This window comes from Gymnogyps californianus, chromosome 8 (assembly GCF_018139145.2).
Source record: "Gymnogyps californianus isolate 813 chromosome 8, ASM1813914v2, whole genome shotgun sequence".
In the NCBI taxonomy this organism is placed as follows: domain Eukaryota; kingdom Metazoa; phylum Chordata; class Aves; order Accipitriformes; family Cathartidae; genus Gymnogyps; species Gymnogyps californianus.
The window spans coordinates 36635321-36654793 of NC_059478.1; the positions used below are offsets into that span (position 1 = coordinate 36635321).

The following is a 19473-nucleotide window of genomic DNA, read 5'->3' on the forward strand; positions in this document are numbered from 1 at the left end:
AGACATGGCTGTTGTCACTGTGCAATATCACCACAGATGTGATCAGCAGAGATGCATGAACGTCAGCTTAGCATCGGAGGAGGCTGGTGGCAGCATGACCATACCTGTGAGGGACCCAGTGCTGACCCAGACCTGCTCTTCTCCAGCCTGCTGAAGCAAGGAGATAGCAGAAGGCTTGGACCACATGGGAGCAGCTGCTTGTCTGGGGCGTTGCTCACAATACTTTTATTCATACAGATGCACGCTTAAGTGTATTTTTCTGATATGTCAAAGGCATCTGAGTCCTGCTTGGGGACTTATTTATGTATCACAAAATGTAGCACATACCACCTTCTCTATATTCATGGAAGATCCGGTCATTTTTAGGTGGGCTGCTTTTCTGACATTAAATAAGACTGACAAGCTTCTGTGGGACTGCATTTTAATGCCGGGCTCAGTGACTGTTTGTTGTAAATCTAGATACAGTTATATTAACCAGTACAAATAACCATGAGGTCACAAATTCTGAGCTGGATCCTCAGCTGCTGTAAACTGCTATTAATGTCGATGGAGCTTTGTAGATTTATGCCAGTGCTGAATTTGGCATGCAGGTTTCAGAAGCCTCATTGTCTGTATGCATCCTTGTTGAAAAACAGCTATATCACAGTTCTCCTGGACTCTCAAAACCCCAGAGTTATTTTTAAAAAAAAACCACTTTTTGCTAAGACTTTTGTATAATAAGGTAGGTATCTGTACTCGCTTGACAGTAATTTTTTTTTGTTCTGTGTGTTTCAGAATCTAGATTTTTGCAATCCCTGGATGAAGACAATATGACAAAACAACCTGGGGTTTGTGTCTTGTTTTGTTCCACATAATTAGTATAAAACATACAGGCAAACTCAGTTTAGGAGAAAATGACATTAGAAATCGTTTTGTTGGAAAAGATTAACTGATGTAGTATTTTATCTCTCTTAATGTTTCTTTGTGGGTTTTTTTTTCCTTTAAGCCTCTTTGATAGCAGAGATGAGTGAATATATAATATCTGCAAGAGAAATAATGCTTTATAAGGTTGTCTTTGGAGCTCTATTGCCCCCAAAATCCTTAATAAAGCATCGCTTTTCTAATCCACCCTTCCCCACTCGCATACACACATTGCTGGCAGGTGGTTCCTACTTCTAATAGGGAATTGGTTATTCGACACTGATTTTCTTTCAGAGTTCTTTTCTCCATTACAAGCCTATTGCTCACAGAGAGTCAGCTTTACAAGACAGTATTGTTGTTTTCATAAGTTTTAGTCCAGACACATTCGGTGTGTCACTCCATGGTCATGAAAGTTTGCATCATCTTAATGACTAACTGTGGAATAGGAGGAGTGACGCTAAAACCAGGGTTTGGCAATCATCGTTTTAACAAATCATAATACGCACTCACTGTGTGCGGAGTGAGGACTGCTGCTGCAGACCGGGTCCTGCCAGGGTTTGATGACGTCTCACTGGGAAGGGCTGGCTTGTAAAGAATGTAGATTAAGTTACGGAGGTGCAAGGAATCTGCAAAACCACCCTGAACTCATCGCTCCAGTGAGGGGCTGGCTGCTTGTGAAGCAGCCTCAGGATTGGGCTTCTGCAGAAAGCAGTGAGGTCCCGAGGGAGAAGGCACCAACCCAATGCAGTTGTTGTCAGTTTTGCCATCTGCCAGCTGGAGTAGTAGTTAATTGGTATTGCATGGCATGCTCGGACCTTACGATGTGGTCTCCAGACTTTGAGGCTGGGTGTACTGCTTTTATTCTAGCACTACTCTCATGTTTAAAGCCTGATCAGTCTGGCTTTATGGGTTTGAGACAGCTACCATACTAATGCTGTCACATATAATGTGCAATAATACGCTGCCTAGATTTTGCAAGCTAGGTGAAAATTTTTCCTGGCAAATTTACCAGTTATTTTATGGAGCAATGGAGGCAAGGAAATAAGAAAGGAAAGGAAAACAAACATCCAAATACAGGAAAAGATGCATATATGAGGAAGTAAACACTGTTAATGTATTATTGGTGTTTCCTGATGCCCAGAACCTGCGCTGGATGGCCCCTGAGGTGTTCACCCAGTGTACAAGGTACACCATAAAAGCCGATGTTTTCAGCTATGCTTTGTGCCTCTGGGAGCTGTTAACAGGTGAAATTCCATTTGCTCACCTGAAACCAGGTAAGATGCTCAATGAATTCATATTTAAATTTCTCTGAACTACAGAAGTAGCTACACTGTATAATATTAACCAATACTTTACTGAGGTTTGTTATTAAGTGCTAAAATTATGCAGTCAGTGAAAAGCATAGAACTATCCCACTATAATCACATATATTACTCGCTACAGATCTACATAACTTAAAATTCCTTATCCAGTTCTAGGATTATGAACAAGTCACTCTAATTGTAGGCCTTTTGTCTCACATCGGCGTTGGGATTGTAAAGCCGTTCCTTGATACTTCCCCTCCTTGAGCGTATTCTCGTGTAGCTTAAAGAAAGCCCCTGCAAACAGTGGTGGGGTAGCAACAGCAAATCAACGTTTCCAGGACTCCGCTTTGCACCCCCTGAGGTGTTGACCCCTTGGTGTCTGCCAGGAATTGTTAGAGGTTGCGAGTGCCGCAGGCTGTGGCAAGAGCCAGCATGGGTAATGAGAGAGGTTGTGGACCCCCCGTGCCATCAGCACCACCCACCGCAGCCTGTCCTCCTGTGGTCGGAGGTGGATCTGTGGCCGTGCTGTTGTGCAGCTCTCTCCGCACAGAGGAGAGACGGCCTGCAGGAACCTCACTGAGACATCTCACTCCGGCAGCTGAAACGGCTGTGAAACATGGGGGATCTTCTGTTGTGTTTTAACTGGCTTTGGGGTACAAAGAGAACCGTTGCTGGGGGGAAGAGATGTGCAAATTTTGCCAGATGGATTTCAAATAGATTTTCCGATGTTTGGAGAAAGCATGGCCTATGGCAGCATCTTGACCTTGAAAAAGGTGACTTTCTCTTAGTTCATACAAATGGTTATGCCCAAGCAAAACATAAACATCAATAACCGTGTATAGTCCGTTGGTCCTCATACATGTATGTGTCTGTGTATACCTGTATGTCTAATTCTGGTTCCTGGGTGCCTATCAATATGCTATTCCCTTATTAGGTCAATTGCTTTATAAATTACTCAAATACTAAATGAAATCTAATATATTTTTCTCATTAGGGCATTGCTCTTACCTTTTCAAAGTCATTTTTGATACATGCAAAGTTTTACTTACTGATTCCTTCCTTGGTTTGTTTTTTTGTTTCTGTTGGGGGAATCATTAAATAAAGATTCACTTTTCTGCTATTTTGAGATTATGCCTCCTTTAAACTCCTTTGGATGCCTTTGAGATGTTCAGAAGGTCAGCCTCTCATACGCAAAAGGCAGCTGTCATGAATATCATTGGCAATTATTGTGCCAGCTTTGTATATGACCTTCTACACTGCATTAGCTGGTTTTCATATCTCTTTATTTCTAACTGCTAAAGTGATGCAGAAGCCAAACATCTGACTCAATTCCACTTCAGGTTCTAGAAATAAAATACCTTTAGCTGTGAACCTGAGTTTCAGTTCAGAATCATTTTCGTGTTTGTGTTCCTTTTCCACTGGTCCTTGTTTCACGACCATTTAACTGAAGATCAAATCGTACCTTCCTGGGTGCAGTTCTAGTACACCATCATCCATATTATCAAAGCCTTCAATAAGGTTACCATTTCTAACACTAATCTCAGTTAATTCTGAATTAACCATTTTACTCTGTTCAAATTATGGTCTAGATAGGACTAGAAGACTCGAGAGGAGTTAAAGCTCACTGGGAGCATCATAAATGAAATAAAAGGCATCAAAAAAGGTATAGGAGTACTGTTTCTCTCACCCCCTCCCCCCCCTTTTTTTTAAAAATGTATTACATCTCCTGAATGATGAGGTCCCTTTATCCTGACTTCCATGGGCTTGCTGGGTTTTTGTTTCTGCAGCTTTAGAGAGAAGCATTTTCTGTCCCTTCTTTCTTTGCTGAGACACCCTGCCTAGGGAAGGGCTCTTTCCTTGTCCTCCACTGTAGTGATGAGTCCTTCCTTATCTCCAGACCACCATCAGTTTGTTTGAATCCTATTATAAAACACATTTTCCAAAGACCGTGTTGGTGCCCACAAACGTGGGGATGCAGTTTTCCAAAACACTCAGGTTTGATCCAGGTCCGTTCCTCTTAAAGTGAGCCCACCTAGCACCTAATTTTGGTCCTCTCAGTGGCCTAAGTGTAATTTTCCCCCTCCCATGGATAAGGCAACTGACTTTGTACAAGGTCACAAAGCAGGTGATTTTTCAGATGCAACAGTCATGGTTTACAACTAGTTCCTAGCCTCTGTGGTACCTCAAACTGTTCTGCTTGTGAAAGATATATTTGCGCACAAAAAAAGATATTGAAGGTGCACATCTGATTTATATATATATTTTGCAAAAAGCAGCTTTGAGGGTATTGTATGTTTTATAGTCTATATAAAAGTCCCACATTTAAGATATATGTTCAGATAATGACTATTCAGTTAAATACAAATCCCATATTTTTCTCAAAGCATGTATTTCAAGGTGAGGGATTTTCTTTATGAAAATTTTGTATGTTATCTGCAGGACACTAACTCTAATTATGCATCACTCACTTTTTTTCTGGTTTATAGTTACCTTTGTGCAGGCTTAGACGTCCAGGAAGCCATTCGGGTGAAGTTCATTGAAATAATTAGGTGTTGAAAAGAATATACAATTATAAAATTCGATTATAATGAAAACTAGATGTCACCCATTGAAATAAAAGTAGTCACCCCATTAAAAGCAATTCCTTGTTCTCTACTGAATCTAGTACTGTATCCAGTTACATAAGGCTACGCTCTATACTGAATAAGATATCCATTCATCAGATTTCTATTTGATGAATATGAATAAGCATTTTTATAGGTATTGAATCAAATTCACTACTTAATTTATCAAACAGAACAAAAAACAGGCGCGTTCCCAAATTAAATCACTTCATCATTAAGTCAAACATAATGCTTGTTGAGGTCCGCATCATGCAGTCCCATGGAACCCAAGCCTGCAGCATGTCTGCTGGTTATTAAGGAAACCTACTGAATGTGCTCAACAATCACCTGTAAAATAGACAAGGTGAAAAAACATAAAGAATGATGGTTCTGAGAAGTAACAGGAGAATGCAAACCATATTTATTAAATATAGAGATTACTTCTTTGCTGAGGTTTTTACAGTCTGAGAGTTTGCATATACTTCAAATATAGCAATTAGGCAGCCAGTTGATAATTAGTTGTGTCATTATGAGATCATTATATTACTAAGGCCCAGGCTACTCTGCGAGTGCCGTTCAGCTTTGCAGCCAGTTTAGAAAACAGTAGGGACTCACAAGCGGGCTGAGACTGTGTGAGCACGGAGCACAGATATACGTGCGCATAAGTGCGCAGAAGGCACAAGAGCTGCATTTCACAAACACTGCATCACCTCAGCAGGGTCGTGCTTGCGTAAGCAAACAGAGAGTGGGTTTGCAGGTCAGCGCAGGTGGGCGATGTGTTTGGTCTTTGTTTTTCTTGTCACTGTTTTCTTTTGGGGATTGTGTGGCTGGGATGCAGGCTCTTCAGCAGATGCGCTGATGTGTTTGTTGCCCACTTGCTTGAGCTGTAGTTGAGATGACTGGGTCTGCCATCGAGTTAGAAACCCATCAGTGGTTCCCAGGCCGATCCCATCCTGTTTTCCTGAGAACGGTGGCTCAGTTCTCTATTTGTGCGTTATGTACGTCTCGTATGCTTGCACAAGGCATGGCTGCAAAGGCATCCTTCTGTGCTCTAGGCACAGTCTGCATGCGGAATTAGATGCTGGCAGTTACCTCGTGTACAATCTTCCATCTAAAAGACTTTTTGGAAGGCCTAGGGGGCAAGAGGACACCCTCTGATATCTGAAGATCCTCTTCCTTGGCTGTTTTCCATAGATGGCATTCAATTCACACCTCTAAAACTGTCAGCATGTAAGCTTTGGGTAGAGTTTTGTGGGGAAACACAGGGATATAGATGTCTGGAAATTATAGGTGTGAAACTAGATTCAGGAACTGAACCATTGCATCCCACATAGAAAAAATAATGCAAAGAAGACACTTGCACAAGGAAACAGCATGTTATGATTATAAACACACAGGTATCCAATGTAGGAGATGTTGATTAACATTCTGCAGCTACTACAGTTGTTCCCCTGATCCATAAACAAGAACAAATTGAAATAACATTTTTGTAGGTAGGTTGTCGTTGATTCCTGTCATGGCTTATAGTTGCTCTGACCCAGAAGAAAGGCAGGCTCTGACCAACCAGTCAAACGAGAAAATACTCAAGAGGCTCAAGGATATCACATAGTAGAGCTGGAAACATCACTAAGTTCAGCGTTTTGGGGACCACTCAAACTCTTTTTTGTTTTGCTCATTTTTGAGAAGAATGGATTCTTGTCATTTAATTCAGCCATTCTAAAGTACTTTTTAACAGATATTTGGTTTTAGCTGAAGAAAAAGCCCACTGACAGTGAAAGGAGAGCCCAAACAATAGTGACACGAACAAACTTTGTAGAGTATTACAGAAGTATACAGAGGCACGCAGTGTGTTTCTCCCTCTCTTTTTCTAATCCTGACCCCATTAAACTGATGGAATAAATCCTATTAGCTTTGGTAAGACGAGATTTTGCCAACAGGTAATGTATCACTTTGTATTCACCTTTGGCAGAAAAAAATGGAGCATTTTTCGTTGCTATCTTAATCTGATTTGCATTTACCCTCTTTTCATAGTGTCTGCCAGGCAAAAGATTAATCCGGTATTATCTGAGCCATGCCTTCAAAATCTTGTTAGAGTGGAATCAAAATTAGGCAAACTGTGTTTGCCCCTCCTGTCTACACGTAGTTACAATATCACAGGATTTATCTGATATTAACATTCTGAAACATCATTATGCAGACAAAAGCTGCAATGAGGACAGACAATGACTGAAATTAATCTATTATGATGAATACTGTGATGAGAATGGGATACAGTTAAAAAAAATTAGACCATTCTTGTTACAATCTCATGGTTGCAATCCTACAGTTCCCTGCATATCCCATGCACTCTGATCACATCATTTTAAAGTGTCGGGCAAACAAAGGATTTTACTTAGCTTTTGATATGAGTTCAGAAGACATTTGTTTTGACTTGAAAAAATTTTGCTCAAAAGGAATGACAGGAATTAACTGTGTATTTGGATTCACTGAACGTGTAAACCCAATTAGGAAAACATTTTGGCAATTTTGTCTCAGTCAGTAGTGGCTTGCACTTATAAAAAGGCACTCACCAGATTTTTACCAAAGAAACATTTAGAATTAATTTTTGTCTTAGACTGTAACAGAACTAGCCATGGGTTATTTTAAGGGATCTGAGTCTGTTACCAATTTATCTGCAACTGGAGTATACCTGTCACCCTGTCTTAATAGTGAAGACAATAAATTTTTTAAAAAGTGAGTTGAAGGTTAACTCATTTTTTCCCCCAAAGGCCTTTTTTTTTTTTTAGGCTTTAAGCCACATTTGGTTGTCTTCACCCATGCTCAGTCGTAACCGCAATGTGTTTCCGTTCAGGGTTATGGACTGCCTTAGCTGTCTTTACAAACAGTACGGATTGGAAAGCCTCTGTAAGCTACAAGTCTTTATCTACAGGCTTGACGGTTCAGCATTTCTGTACCTGCCGGGGTGTATTTCAGTAGTAAATAGGTTGTGTTTTCCTGGGAACGTGTGTGACTCCTGGGTGCTAACGGGTTTCTGTCGGGCTGTTCGCTTGCAGCGGCGGCGGCGGCGGACATGGCGTACCACCACATCCGCCCGCCCATCGGGTACTCCATCCCCAAGCCCATCTCCGCCCTGCTGATGAGGGGCTGGAACGCCTGTCCCGAGGTGAGTGCCCCCGCCTCGTGCAGCCGGAAAGGCAGCAGGAAAACGGGTATTTATTTCTGCTTTGGCCAACCAGCTGTCTGACTTCACATGGCTTCCCCAAAAGCCCCAGTTTCCGAGGCAAGTGCCGTTGCAGAAAGCCCTGAGACAGATAATGGTGTATGTCAAGAAATACAGAAGAGTTGGTGAATTGAGGAGGAAGGTGAATTAACATTTAGCCATTCAACAAAACTTTAAGTAATTATGTAACTTTGATTATGACTTGAGTTATTGAGTGAGTAGAAAAATACTCTCAGACTTTTGTAGGTATTTTCTACGAATTCTTGATTTTTTCCATGTGAAAAATAAAATCCGTACCATCACAAAGAGGAGCCAAGTTACCCTGGAAGTGTATAAACTTCTGACTACTTTTATACCGTGTCCTGAGGCTATTCCCTGATCCACTAACAGGATACAAGCACAGGAGGTGTGTAGAAGACAGAATGACCTGAAGACAATCAGAAGTCCTCTCCCTGGCATTTCTGGCACGATGCTGCAGTCCCTGTTCTGGGAACAGTTGGAGACAGGACACACAGTCAGAAGTTATGAGAAATCCTGTTTCTGAGAGAAATAGGGATCAATCTGGGGCCTCTTTCTTCTTCGTGGCAGCTGCTCTCAGTTCATGATACCCAAAACTTCTCACTGTTTTGTGGGTTTTTTCTTACGGTGCTATAAGTTAAACTCTGCATACTGATCTTCTATATTTGCGTTCCATGAAAAAACACTTATATATATTTACTTATCACTGTGTTTCTTGCTTTTAAAGCAATATATTTTCCTCCTCTGAAACGCAGAGTAGATAAGACCAATGAGGACACATTGCCTGGTCCAAGAGACTAGTCCTCATAAGGTGATCTTTTAGTGATAGATTTTCAGACCCACAGGTTTGGAAGTTAAGGAAATCAAGAGTTAAGAATATTTTGGTTCTGCCCAGAACTCATTCTGTGTCAAAATTCGGTTTCCGAGCAGCAGCTCTAGCGAACTGTTTGGAGAGCATGCAGTGACTGGTTATGGCATTGCCACCCAGGGATCTTAAAAGCGGTCTACCAGGCTGTGAATGGAAGGGCATCTGTCCTGGAGAGAGCCAAACGTCAGTCCCTACTACTAGGAACTTAGCAGGTACCTGTGCTTTATGAGGGAAAGAAGACCAGAAAACTTAGCGAGCAATGTGAATTTAAGATAGAATTTCATAGATGCAGATATGAAAAAAGTTTTTGTACCTTCCATCAAGCAAACAGTAAGAAGCCAAGCACAGAAATGTTTTAAGTACTGCAACTTGTACATTACAGAGAGCACACATGGTTTTGAGAACTGTAAAAGTAAATTTTTACATTAAATTAAATTCATGCTATATGTTCCAGGTCATAAACACCACTGGCTGCTCCGGTCAGTGAACTTTTCCTGGTTTATCTTCCTCTCGCTTATATTCTATGTTGTTCTGTTTGTCTCTGACACAACCAGATGTTGTTCCTGTCTGATTCTTCCCATTACCAAAGCCACTATTCAGTTAATTGAGTAAAATTATGTGAGCTGAATTACCTTCAATTTTTTCCTATACTTTAATCAAAAACTATTTTATGTTTTTGGACTTGTTGAAATTTCCCACCACAATGATGCTAATAACTTTGAGGAAAGCTGGGGCAGTTTGTAGATTTGAAGAAAGAAAAAAGCACTGGCATGATGGGTGTTTTCCTCACTTTCTTTTGCCTCCAAAGGTGATGCATTAGCATATTCCACAGATGGTGGGTACAATATAGCTTTTGTAGTGGAGTTTTCAGCTTCATTTATTCTGCAAGGAATCAAAGGCACCTCATTTTCTGCCCCAAAACTACCGTCTCCTAATTCTGGTAACAGAGCCTCTTCATGTTCTTCCAGTGGCATTTCAGCTTCTTCGAGTTCATTGTTGTCTTGATAAGGTTGATATTGTTTTTAAAGTCTTGCAAATCCTGCATGTCTTCTGTATGCACAGCACTGTTAATTTGAAGACTGGTACCACTGCCCAGTAATATATTTCCATTTTCTGTAGGACTGAGGATACTGGCTGTACTAGGTGTAACTTGGCACTTTTTTTGTAGTGTCAGTATGTTTTGCTCTTCATATTATCCAAAATTTGTTGCATATGTTCTGTTTTGGTATCTGAGATTATTTGTGTGTCTGAAAAATAATGTTTTCAACTTCAATTCCTTAATTGGCATTGTATTTCCTCTTTTCTCTAGTTTTGTTCCATCTTCTCCAGTGTTACCAGTCCTGTTCAGGTTGTCTGCAATACCAATGTCTCCTTTTTACTTCTAGTTAACTGCCAGTTAACCAGAATACTCAAGTATAAACTTGGCAACTCTAACAGGGAACAGTGTTCATTTGTGTGGAAATTGTACCATTCTTTGCAGAAACCTGGGCCACAGCAGCTGAATTACCGGATTTAGAACAGGCAGGCCCCCTTGTGAATGTTTTCATGTGCTTCCCAAATCCTTGACATTTCTGCTATAGTTACATCTTTTCTCTGGATGTTGCATTCCTGGCTTTGGCTGAAGCATTGTGCTGTATTTTCAAAAACTATCCCCGCTCTCTACCCAGTTCAATGCTAGGATTTTTTCTTCCGAGTTCTTTACCACTCCTGTCTCATTAGTGAGACCTGAAGAAGAATTGGCATTTCTTTCCTTTTTTAAATGTCTCTGCACATGTAATCCTGTGGCCTCCATCACATCACCTTCATTTCCCTCTGGGGGAAATAAATTCCGCAATTCAGGATTGAAAATAGGAGAGAGACTTCTTACAGTCTCGGGGGATGAGGACAGAGGTAAGGTGGTTTTGTTCTTTAGGACTTCTGCCTTCAGACCCTTCCTCCTCCTTATGTCGGCAATATTGTGGGAAGGATGATAAACATCCACCACCGAGACACTGCAGACTTCTGACAATTTTCTAGCATCTAATGCTATTTGTGGTGATAACTGCGCTTCCTGTGGTTTTGCTCCCAGGTGATGGCTGCTTGTCACAACATGCAGAGCAATGCTTTTGGAGTAAATCTCTTTTCTTCATGAGCATTAGTGTGCTTATTGGTGATTGCACAAGATACCTGCTTTATTTTTCTTTCTGCTTTCATCAGTTATATTTTCAAAGCCACTGTCAGCTTTCTCAGGATTTCATTCAGCAATTCCTTGCGCCGGTGACTGATTTTCTATTCCAGCTGTTCACTACAGGACAATCCACCTGGCTGGATTCTCATCTTGGATGCAAATTAAATTTTATAGTCAACAAGTCGTGTCCCCTTATTTTCATTTTACTTTTCCATTTGGCTTCATCTTCTCTCACCCAGTTTTGATTTCCAGGAAGATCCTGAATGGAGACCGTTTACCTTTCCCATTTATTGTTTCTGAACTCCTGTGTCTTCTAGTTTCACAAGGAATCATTTTGGGTTTGATGCCAATGTTTTGCAGTTGCTTTTCCTGTGATCCTGTCTCATAGGGGCCAGTTGTGACACCCATCCCCTTTGCTAGTTTAGGTACATAAAAGCTGCCATTTTGGGGGATTCATCTTCTCTTGACTCCAGCTGATAAGGGTAGCTCTTCATCATTAAGTACTCTTCTGTTATTCTGCTACGGATTTTTGTTCTTGTCTTTCTCCACCTTTACGGTTTTTTCCTGTAGAATAACTCTGGAACTTATCACGGTTCCTGTGTTTGCCGGTAAGACTGTTTCCTAGTAGCAAAGAAACATTTTTGCCTTTTTCTGGCAGTCCACATTGATTGCCACATTGTGGTCTGCAAACTGGTAATGTCTTTTACACACCACATTCCTTTGATTCCGTTGCACCAGAGACACTGGTGGTGGCTTGCAATGAAATGCTTCTGCCTGTGAAGTTTTAAGTTGTCTTCTGGTTTTGATGGAGACTGCCATGCTTCAGTTGTTAAACACTTTTGAAGTATCATCTCCTTTGCCAGGATTTCACATGTTCTGCTAAATGTGTCATTCCCAATGTCTGCTAAACAATAAAATGGAATTTAGCACAAGGAGCATTATTATTATTATCATTATTATTATTACTACCACTACTACTACTATACCAATTAAATAGCTGTTTGGGATGCTTATCTAGGTAGTGTAAAACAGCCTTTCTAGTTGCAGCATAACATCAACCATTTAGCTAACCTCTTAATGCAGGAAGGATAAGAAGTTATCACCTTAGAGCACTATGAAGACAACACTCTCATGTTACGGCCACATTTTATAATGCCCAATATAATTAACTGATTGAATTCTAAGGCCTTTCCTGCAATACAGAGACATCAACATCACCAGGAGCCAGGACTGGGGGTGAGGTGGGAACAGGAATGCAGCATGTTAACCCCATTGCTGCCCAGTGCGTAGAGGACTGCCTAAGGAGGCATCGTGGTTCTGCTGGCTCATAATGGCTCTCGCTGTGACTGTGAGAATATTAGGCATTCTCCAACAGTCCTGGCCAAAGGTAGTGCATAGGGAAACCTATGAAGATTCAAGCTCATGAGAGAGCTTTGGCTAAATCTTTGCTTTATGTAGTTATTTAAATCAAATAATAATGTTTGATCCATGAGATGGACTGAATGGAGGACAGATAAGCTATGTCAGAGCAGGTGCTCTTCTATCTTCCATATAGCTCCTTTGGCATCTGTCTTTGGGGGTTTGGGGGGGTTGGGTTGTGGTTTTTTCTCTGTAACTTTTTCCTACTTGCAGCAGCCCACAGTCTTGGGGTGATGGATTGGACCAACCTGGTATGGTCTTTGGAAAGAAAGGGAATGACATCAAGGGCAACATTTTCAGAAAGGGCTGTGTCTCACCATTAAAAAAAAAGATTTGGGAGCATAATCTGATTGAAAGGACTTGGGCTTATAATCACCAGATTTGTAAAAGACCTCTAGTCTGCAGCAGGATGGAGCAAGGCATTTACATTCTTTTTTAAAAACCTCATTGTAAATGTTAAGGACCTTTTTGACAAGATATTGCCGCATAAGTGCTTTTGGAAGTGCAGCTCTCATGGCAGATGAGTGGCCACTGGTGACTCAGGCAGAACATAGTGCTGGGCACGTTTCCCCTCTCCCTCTGCCGATGTAGTTCCGGGAGGGAGGGACGCCCCGTCCTCCTCCTCTGGCCTACGCGCGGACTGGAGTGCCAAGAGGAAAGAGCTGGTGGTGGTGGTGGTGGTGGTGGTGGTGGTGGTGGTGCTGCTGCTGCTGCTGCTGAGGAAGTCACAGTCGTGGGCTGGATGCTGTTGTGCTGCTCTGTGAAACCAGAACGGATAACCTGGGAGTGCTGCAGGATAACAGATGACAGTCAGCTTTATATGGCACTCAGAAAAAATGTGCAATGCAGTGAAAAGGCTGCAAGAACAGTCTGTCTAGCGCTCTTCTTTTTCTGTGGTGGAAAGATACAAACTTTTAAGAATGGTTTAACATCAGTACGATTTTCTTGAGAAGGGAACTTTCAGGGGGGATTTGTTCAGAAAAGGCAGACCCTGTCTGGGGAGCAGGAGAGAAGAACTAAGGAGGACCACAGGAAGAGGGATGTGGAATGGAAGACAGTCCTGCCTCCGAGATGGTGATGCAAACCAGATTCTTTTCTCTAGCAGAAATAGTTTTCACTAACATAAAACCTTGATTTTTAAACTGCCATCAAATTCAAAGTGTTCAGTGTATTATCTGGGTTCCTTTTAAAAACACTTTAAAAAAAAATATTGCATCTCTCTGGCAGAAGTTTCCAATCTACTCCATCATCCCAGTTACAAACCCAGGGCACTTGTCTTGCGTTTGTTCTTAAGAAGGTAGAGGATCCCCTTCATGATCCCTTCCACAGAGAGTATTGCAGAATGCTGTGATAGTATTGTATTATTCTAAAGATAACCCCTCTAGTGTTAAAGTTATTCAAATGCCACTGTCCTCAATGGCATTCTGTTACTCGGGAGTACTGTGCATGTGTAAGTAATTTGAGTGAGTGTGAGGGGTTTTTTAAAGATAACTTTGTTGCTGATTAAAAATATTCATCAGCTTTCTGAAGGATAGAGTAGGAAAATCTGGAGTTCTGTATTGTTCCTCTGCTTTTCAGTCAAACCAAACATACTACTTGCCTGTCCCTACCTCATATTAGTCCAATATTATCTTCTACAGGTTTTACTTTTAACCTGACTGCAAGGTTAGGAAACCATGCCAATCTCCTACTTGGACCTGTTCATCACTACTTTGTTTTTTTTACAGCCATGTATACCAGTGTACAGGAAGTATAACGTGTCCCTGAATTTTGCTTATGGCCACTGATTTACTCAGACATGTCCTCATTAAATGCATGATGATGGAAAATCAAACTCTGTTATTCCTTCTGGTTTTTGAATTTCATTCTGATCTCACCTTACAGTCTTCTCTGTCCTCTTCTAAAAGAAAATCCACCTTTACCAATCTTTGAAAGGCCATGCAGTGCTGTAGTCTGTAAATCTTCCCACTGGCCCGGACTGCTCGGGTTAGTAACAGCTCCGCAGAAATCCTCTTTCAGGGCCTCTGCTTCATCATTCACAGGCTCGTTTCTGTAAAGCTCTTGAGAGCACAACTCCATCAACCTGCACTTGGGGCACGAGAATGAGCCACTCCTCCTGTGATCAGTGTCCCTCTGCATGCTCCTAAGTGATGTCTGTAGGCATATGGACATTTTATTTGCCTTTAGCATTGCATGAGGCCTATTTTCAGGTAGGAAGTGGCACATTTCTTTGTCAGACCCAACAATAGACATGGCTATTATTTCATTTTCCTGAGCTAAGCAGTGGTTACAGGATCCCATAGTGAGACAATTTCTTGGCTCACGTTCACACTGGGATGCATCTGGAGTTTTCTGATGCATGTTCATTTGCTCTACCTTGTTCAAGTCTCCAGGTAAAGAAGGCCAAGACTAGACAAGAGAGACCAACAACTCCTGTAACAAATAACAAATTTAAAAGACAAAATTGCATACATAAGCACATTGTTAGGAAAATATAAATTTGAAAATACTGTGGTAGTTTTCTTGCACTCTACAGTGGTTGGAAATTGAGGGAGAATAATAAGATCAATTAAAGTCTTCTGCCACATCGTCTCACAGGTAGTACAATGCATACATACCTTGCAACACTGGATAAGATTTGGCAGAGCAGCCTGTTAGATGCAGAGTAGTGGCAGCTCTGCAGGCATATTTGGCAGCAGTGCAGAGATCCCGTTAGTCCCTGCAGTTAATCACCTGATGATGACCCCTCAGACTTTCTCCAGATGGTGATGCATTCTGAGTAACTGCATGTGAGAACAAGTCTGTTCACATGTAATTCAGGCCATGTAGACTTTACCAGGCTTCACGCTTACGCTGAGCTGAGTTTATCACTAATGCATCTCTGCCTCCCGGCCAGGCTGTGAGCATGTAGACGCCATAACAGTGGACCAGAATTGCCCTGCTGTTTTGAAGAATCGCTCCACCAGAAAATTTCTTCACTATCTTGTAAAGAAAGATGATAGTTTTGATTACTGACACAGGGCTTAGTAGAACTGGTCTAGCCAAAGACAGGGAAGCCACATCTACAGAAGACAGAGCTCACTCGAAACACATGATGAGTGTAGAAGATAAAAGATAAAATACCGTGCCTTTTGGAAACTCAGAACAGGTCCTGCAGTCTGTAGGGAGAGAGGGAGCAAGCCTCAGGGGTCAAAGGCTGCATGAGCAGCAAGAACAAATGCAAAGCCATGATTAGCCCAAGCAATAGAAAGACTTAAAAGAAGCTAAGAAAACCCATTGGGCTCCAAGATGGGCTGTCATGTTTTGTTTTGCTTCCCAGCAGTCTTTGTCCAAGTACGGACTATGGCTAACCTTTCTGAGCCTGAGAGCTCACATGAGATTTCAGCCTTAGGTGATTTGACTGCAGGCAGTGGTATGGCTGCAGGCAAAATTTTAAGCTATAAGGTGAAAGAGAGTATGTTCAAGGATGGCTTTTGGCAGCGGTACAGAAATGAGGGTCAGCACACAGGAACAAGTGTTCCCACACTTCAGCGGGAGAGGGACATGTAGGTGACAAGTGTGAAGTGTTATATGGGATTTGAGGAGAGAAAACACTGCAGCCACCTCAAGCAGCTAAAAGGTGTGACAGTGACAGCTACGCACACTGCCTGGGGTGTCACATTCAAAACCAGCGCTGAACATTCACCAGTGGCTCAGATGGCCAATGCACTGACCGGGCAGTCGCACCGAGCTCCATGCAGGGAAACCACCTCTGCAGGACTCCAGCCCTTTTTCTTCATCCTGCGGGGTCCTCCCATTTCCTGGAATTGCTCCTTTTGTCTGGGGCACAAAACGTCCTCGAAACACCTTTGACTTGTTGTAAGCATCCCATAAGGGATGCTTAAGGCGTTGTTAGTTTTTACAGGAGCAGCTGTAAAAGAGAAACAGGAACATGATTTACAAGTTGTAGAAATATTCTGGTTCTTGATCTCTGTTTCCTATTGTAGCTTTAATCCTAAAAAGATCATATTTATGATCTTTGGAGCTGGCAAACCATGTTTTTCACTTGTTCCAATGCAAAGAAAGTGGTTCTTTTGGATTATTGGGGGGAAAAAAATTTACTCATTGCTTTTTAATTTCTGAAATCCCAGGAAGGTGTCTGTTCCTTTAATTAACACTGCTTTATTCAAGGAGTACTCATACTATGTTGACATCCAGTGGCAAATATATTTGGGGTACTAAAAGAGAACAAATACAGTCAGCTGTAAATCTTTCCCAAAGGCCTGGGGACAGCTGTGCCTTGCAGAAGTCCCAGTCTGGTGCTCTCTGGTTCAGTGTCTGCTGGGACAGACGAGGGGTCACTTACAGGACCCGTCTCCGTAGCCGGGCCGTTTCAGCTGTGGCCTGGAGCACGGGGGACATCAGCGCACGAGCATGTGGAGGGTCTCTCGGACAAGCACGTGTCAAAGCATTAACAGCTCCAGAGCTTACACCAACTCCTCGCATTTCCCCCCCCCCAAAACCTACCGATAGCTGTGATTGATAACGGGGTAGCCTGCTCCCAGGTTGAGACTTCAGGAATACAGGGCAAGACTCCAAGCAATGGTAAGGGCAGTGCCGTGGAGAGGACACTGCAGCGTGGGAAGGTGAGAAGGAGTAGCGGTGACAATGTTCACACACATGCTTCTTTGCCAGCCTCAGATGGCGAAAACGCTGTTCACCACAGGCGCTGGGGGAGCAATGCAGGAGCTAATCCTGTTCCCCAGTGGCTCCCTCTCCTCATGCTGAGCTGCAATCTCTCCGTCCGTGCCCAGTTCTGTCAGTCTGTCCAGCTGCATCGCCCAGCTCACTGCCATATTCTCCGTCTTGCCTGGACTGAATTGGAGGGACCCAGCCCTCCTCCAGCCTTCCGCTTCATCCAGGCACTCAATCATTTATCAGAAGCATTGTGTAATTCTCCTGTGTATCTAACGGTTAGATTTTTTTTTTTTTTTGCTACGCCATGACATGACATATTTGTTTGAAAAACTGAAAGCCATCTCTTCTATTATATTTCGAAATGCCTACATTGCTTATCATTATCATTGCTGTTGTTTTGGGATGCATTCTTCATTGCTCAGGGAAGTGAGAAAGCAACAGCGCTTAGAGCCAGGCAGGGTACAAGCCAACGATGTATGCATTTCACACGCACTGCTCGCCCGGAGTGGCTCATTCTCATCAGCTACACCACTGCTAATCCTAAACCGGGCCTCTCCTATTCCAGCTGTCTAAACTCTTTATGGGTCTTCCTATTATTTCAATTTTCCCCCTGTATGATATGGAATTTAATTTTCAGAGGCTTAAAATAGTAAACACAATGAAAATTTTTTCCCCGGCTGATACCCTGGGAATTTTCATGTGGGACTCTGATTAATGCTGATAGAGACAAACCTCAGATATGTGTTACAATTAATAAACTCTTCTTTAGGATAGAAAGTAACCGTACTGTGAATTTCAAAAATGTGTGTTGCATCTGCTGTAATTACTGTCTTTTGGAGCCCAGCAACGTCTGCAAGATAGGAGTCTGATTTCACAAGGAGTTATTGCAGTAATGTGGTTGCTACGGCACCTTTCTCACATGCTGCAATTGTGACTGGTTTTTAATGATTGGAGAAGTCCGTCTGACTATCCCAGTTAACTCAATAGCAGCAGCATTAAAGAAAATAAAATACACAAGTGTTCCCTTCTGAGATTATAAAATGGTGGTTAAAGAAAGATGGTTTATGTTGGCTTTTGCAGTCTGTTGCTATTTCTGCACTAAAGGGAACATCAGCTAACTAAAGCAAGACTGCAGAAACACCATTATCCTCAAACTGCTAGCCCTTAGGGCCAGAGCAGGATTTAATGGTGCTTGAGACCATCCATGGTAGAGGGACACCAGTGACCCTCCCCTAACTAGTCTTTATGTCTCTGTCCTTATATTGAGGGTCAAATCTTCCCAAGTGGGGTTGATAACCAGCACTTTTCTGATGCCACGTCCCAGCTGTATTTCCTGACTGGATGGATTGTACACAGATCTGTGTATTTGCACATGAAAATGCAGATGCAGATATTGGAGTGCGGGCACCTGCGCTGGCTCAGATGAGCCAGGGCTGTCTTCCTGACAGTGTTACTGTTCCGGCATTTGTAGAGCGTAAGAATGATGGGTTTGTTCACAACTTCTGGGCTTTGACAGTGTTCTTTGGTGATGGAAAACAGAAAGCAGCCAGGTGAATGTCACCTCTATGAAGCATTTCTCACACAGAGGACTATGGAGATGGGTAGGTCCTTTATATGCCTCTGTGTGCCAGCCAGGCAAGGGACCTTGTGTGCACTATAATGCCATCTTTGCATATGCCGCTGCAGCAATTGCACGGGTAGTTTCGCACATGGCTCTAAACTGTCTGAAAAGTCAAGAAATATACTCCAGAGACTGGAAATTCAGTTTGCTTAGAAAACGTTCCACAAAGTGGGTTAGCTGCTTTAGGAAACACATTGCAGGGGTAGGCTTTGGGTTTGGAAACTTTGGTTGGTTGGTTGGTTGGTTGGTTGGTTTTCTGGTGCTATTCTGGCATTCGAGGTCTTCATTGTACAACGTGGAAGTTTCATTTCTGATGACTGGGAGCGGATTTTGGAACCTGTGTAATTTTCTGGTGTTACAGGAGACCTTGTTTCATGTTACAGCATCTTATTGCTGAACCAGATACTGTGACTTCGAATTTCCTACTGGAAACAGAGTCCTGGATTTGTGCCCTGGAGTCCCTTTTCTAGTTAGCCTAGCTTAGAAAGTCAGGTTATCATGTGCCTAAACCTGTCCTTGTCCTGGATACTTGAGAGTTTTCTTACCTGGTTTAGTGAACTAAACCACATGCTGAAGTGATCTGCCAAGACAGGGGAAGAGGGAGGTTTGTGTGACTTTGGGCAACCGATTGACTGCAGTGAGCTTTGCCCCCTTACCGTAATCCTTACTGGTTATG

The 19473-nt window shown here is 42.3% G+C and overlaps 1 protein-coding gene across 1 annotated transcript in view; it reads left to right on the plus strand.

Annotated features, from left to right (window-relative positions):
- The window catches only part of TNNI3K (TNNI3 interacting kinase), a 97859-nt gene that overhangs the window by 60138 nt on the left and 18248 nt on the right, over positions 1-19473 (plus strand). The window contains exons 19-21 of the mRNA XM_050901015.1: positions 775-827; positions 2042-2174; positions 7861-7970. Coding sequence (XP_050756972.1) covers positions 775-827; positions 2042-2174; positions 7861-7970 — 296 coding nt within the window. The remainder of the gene's footprint in view (positions 1-774; positions 828-2041; positions 2175-7860; positions 7971-19473) is intronic.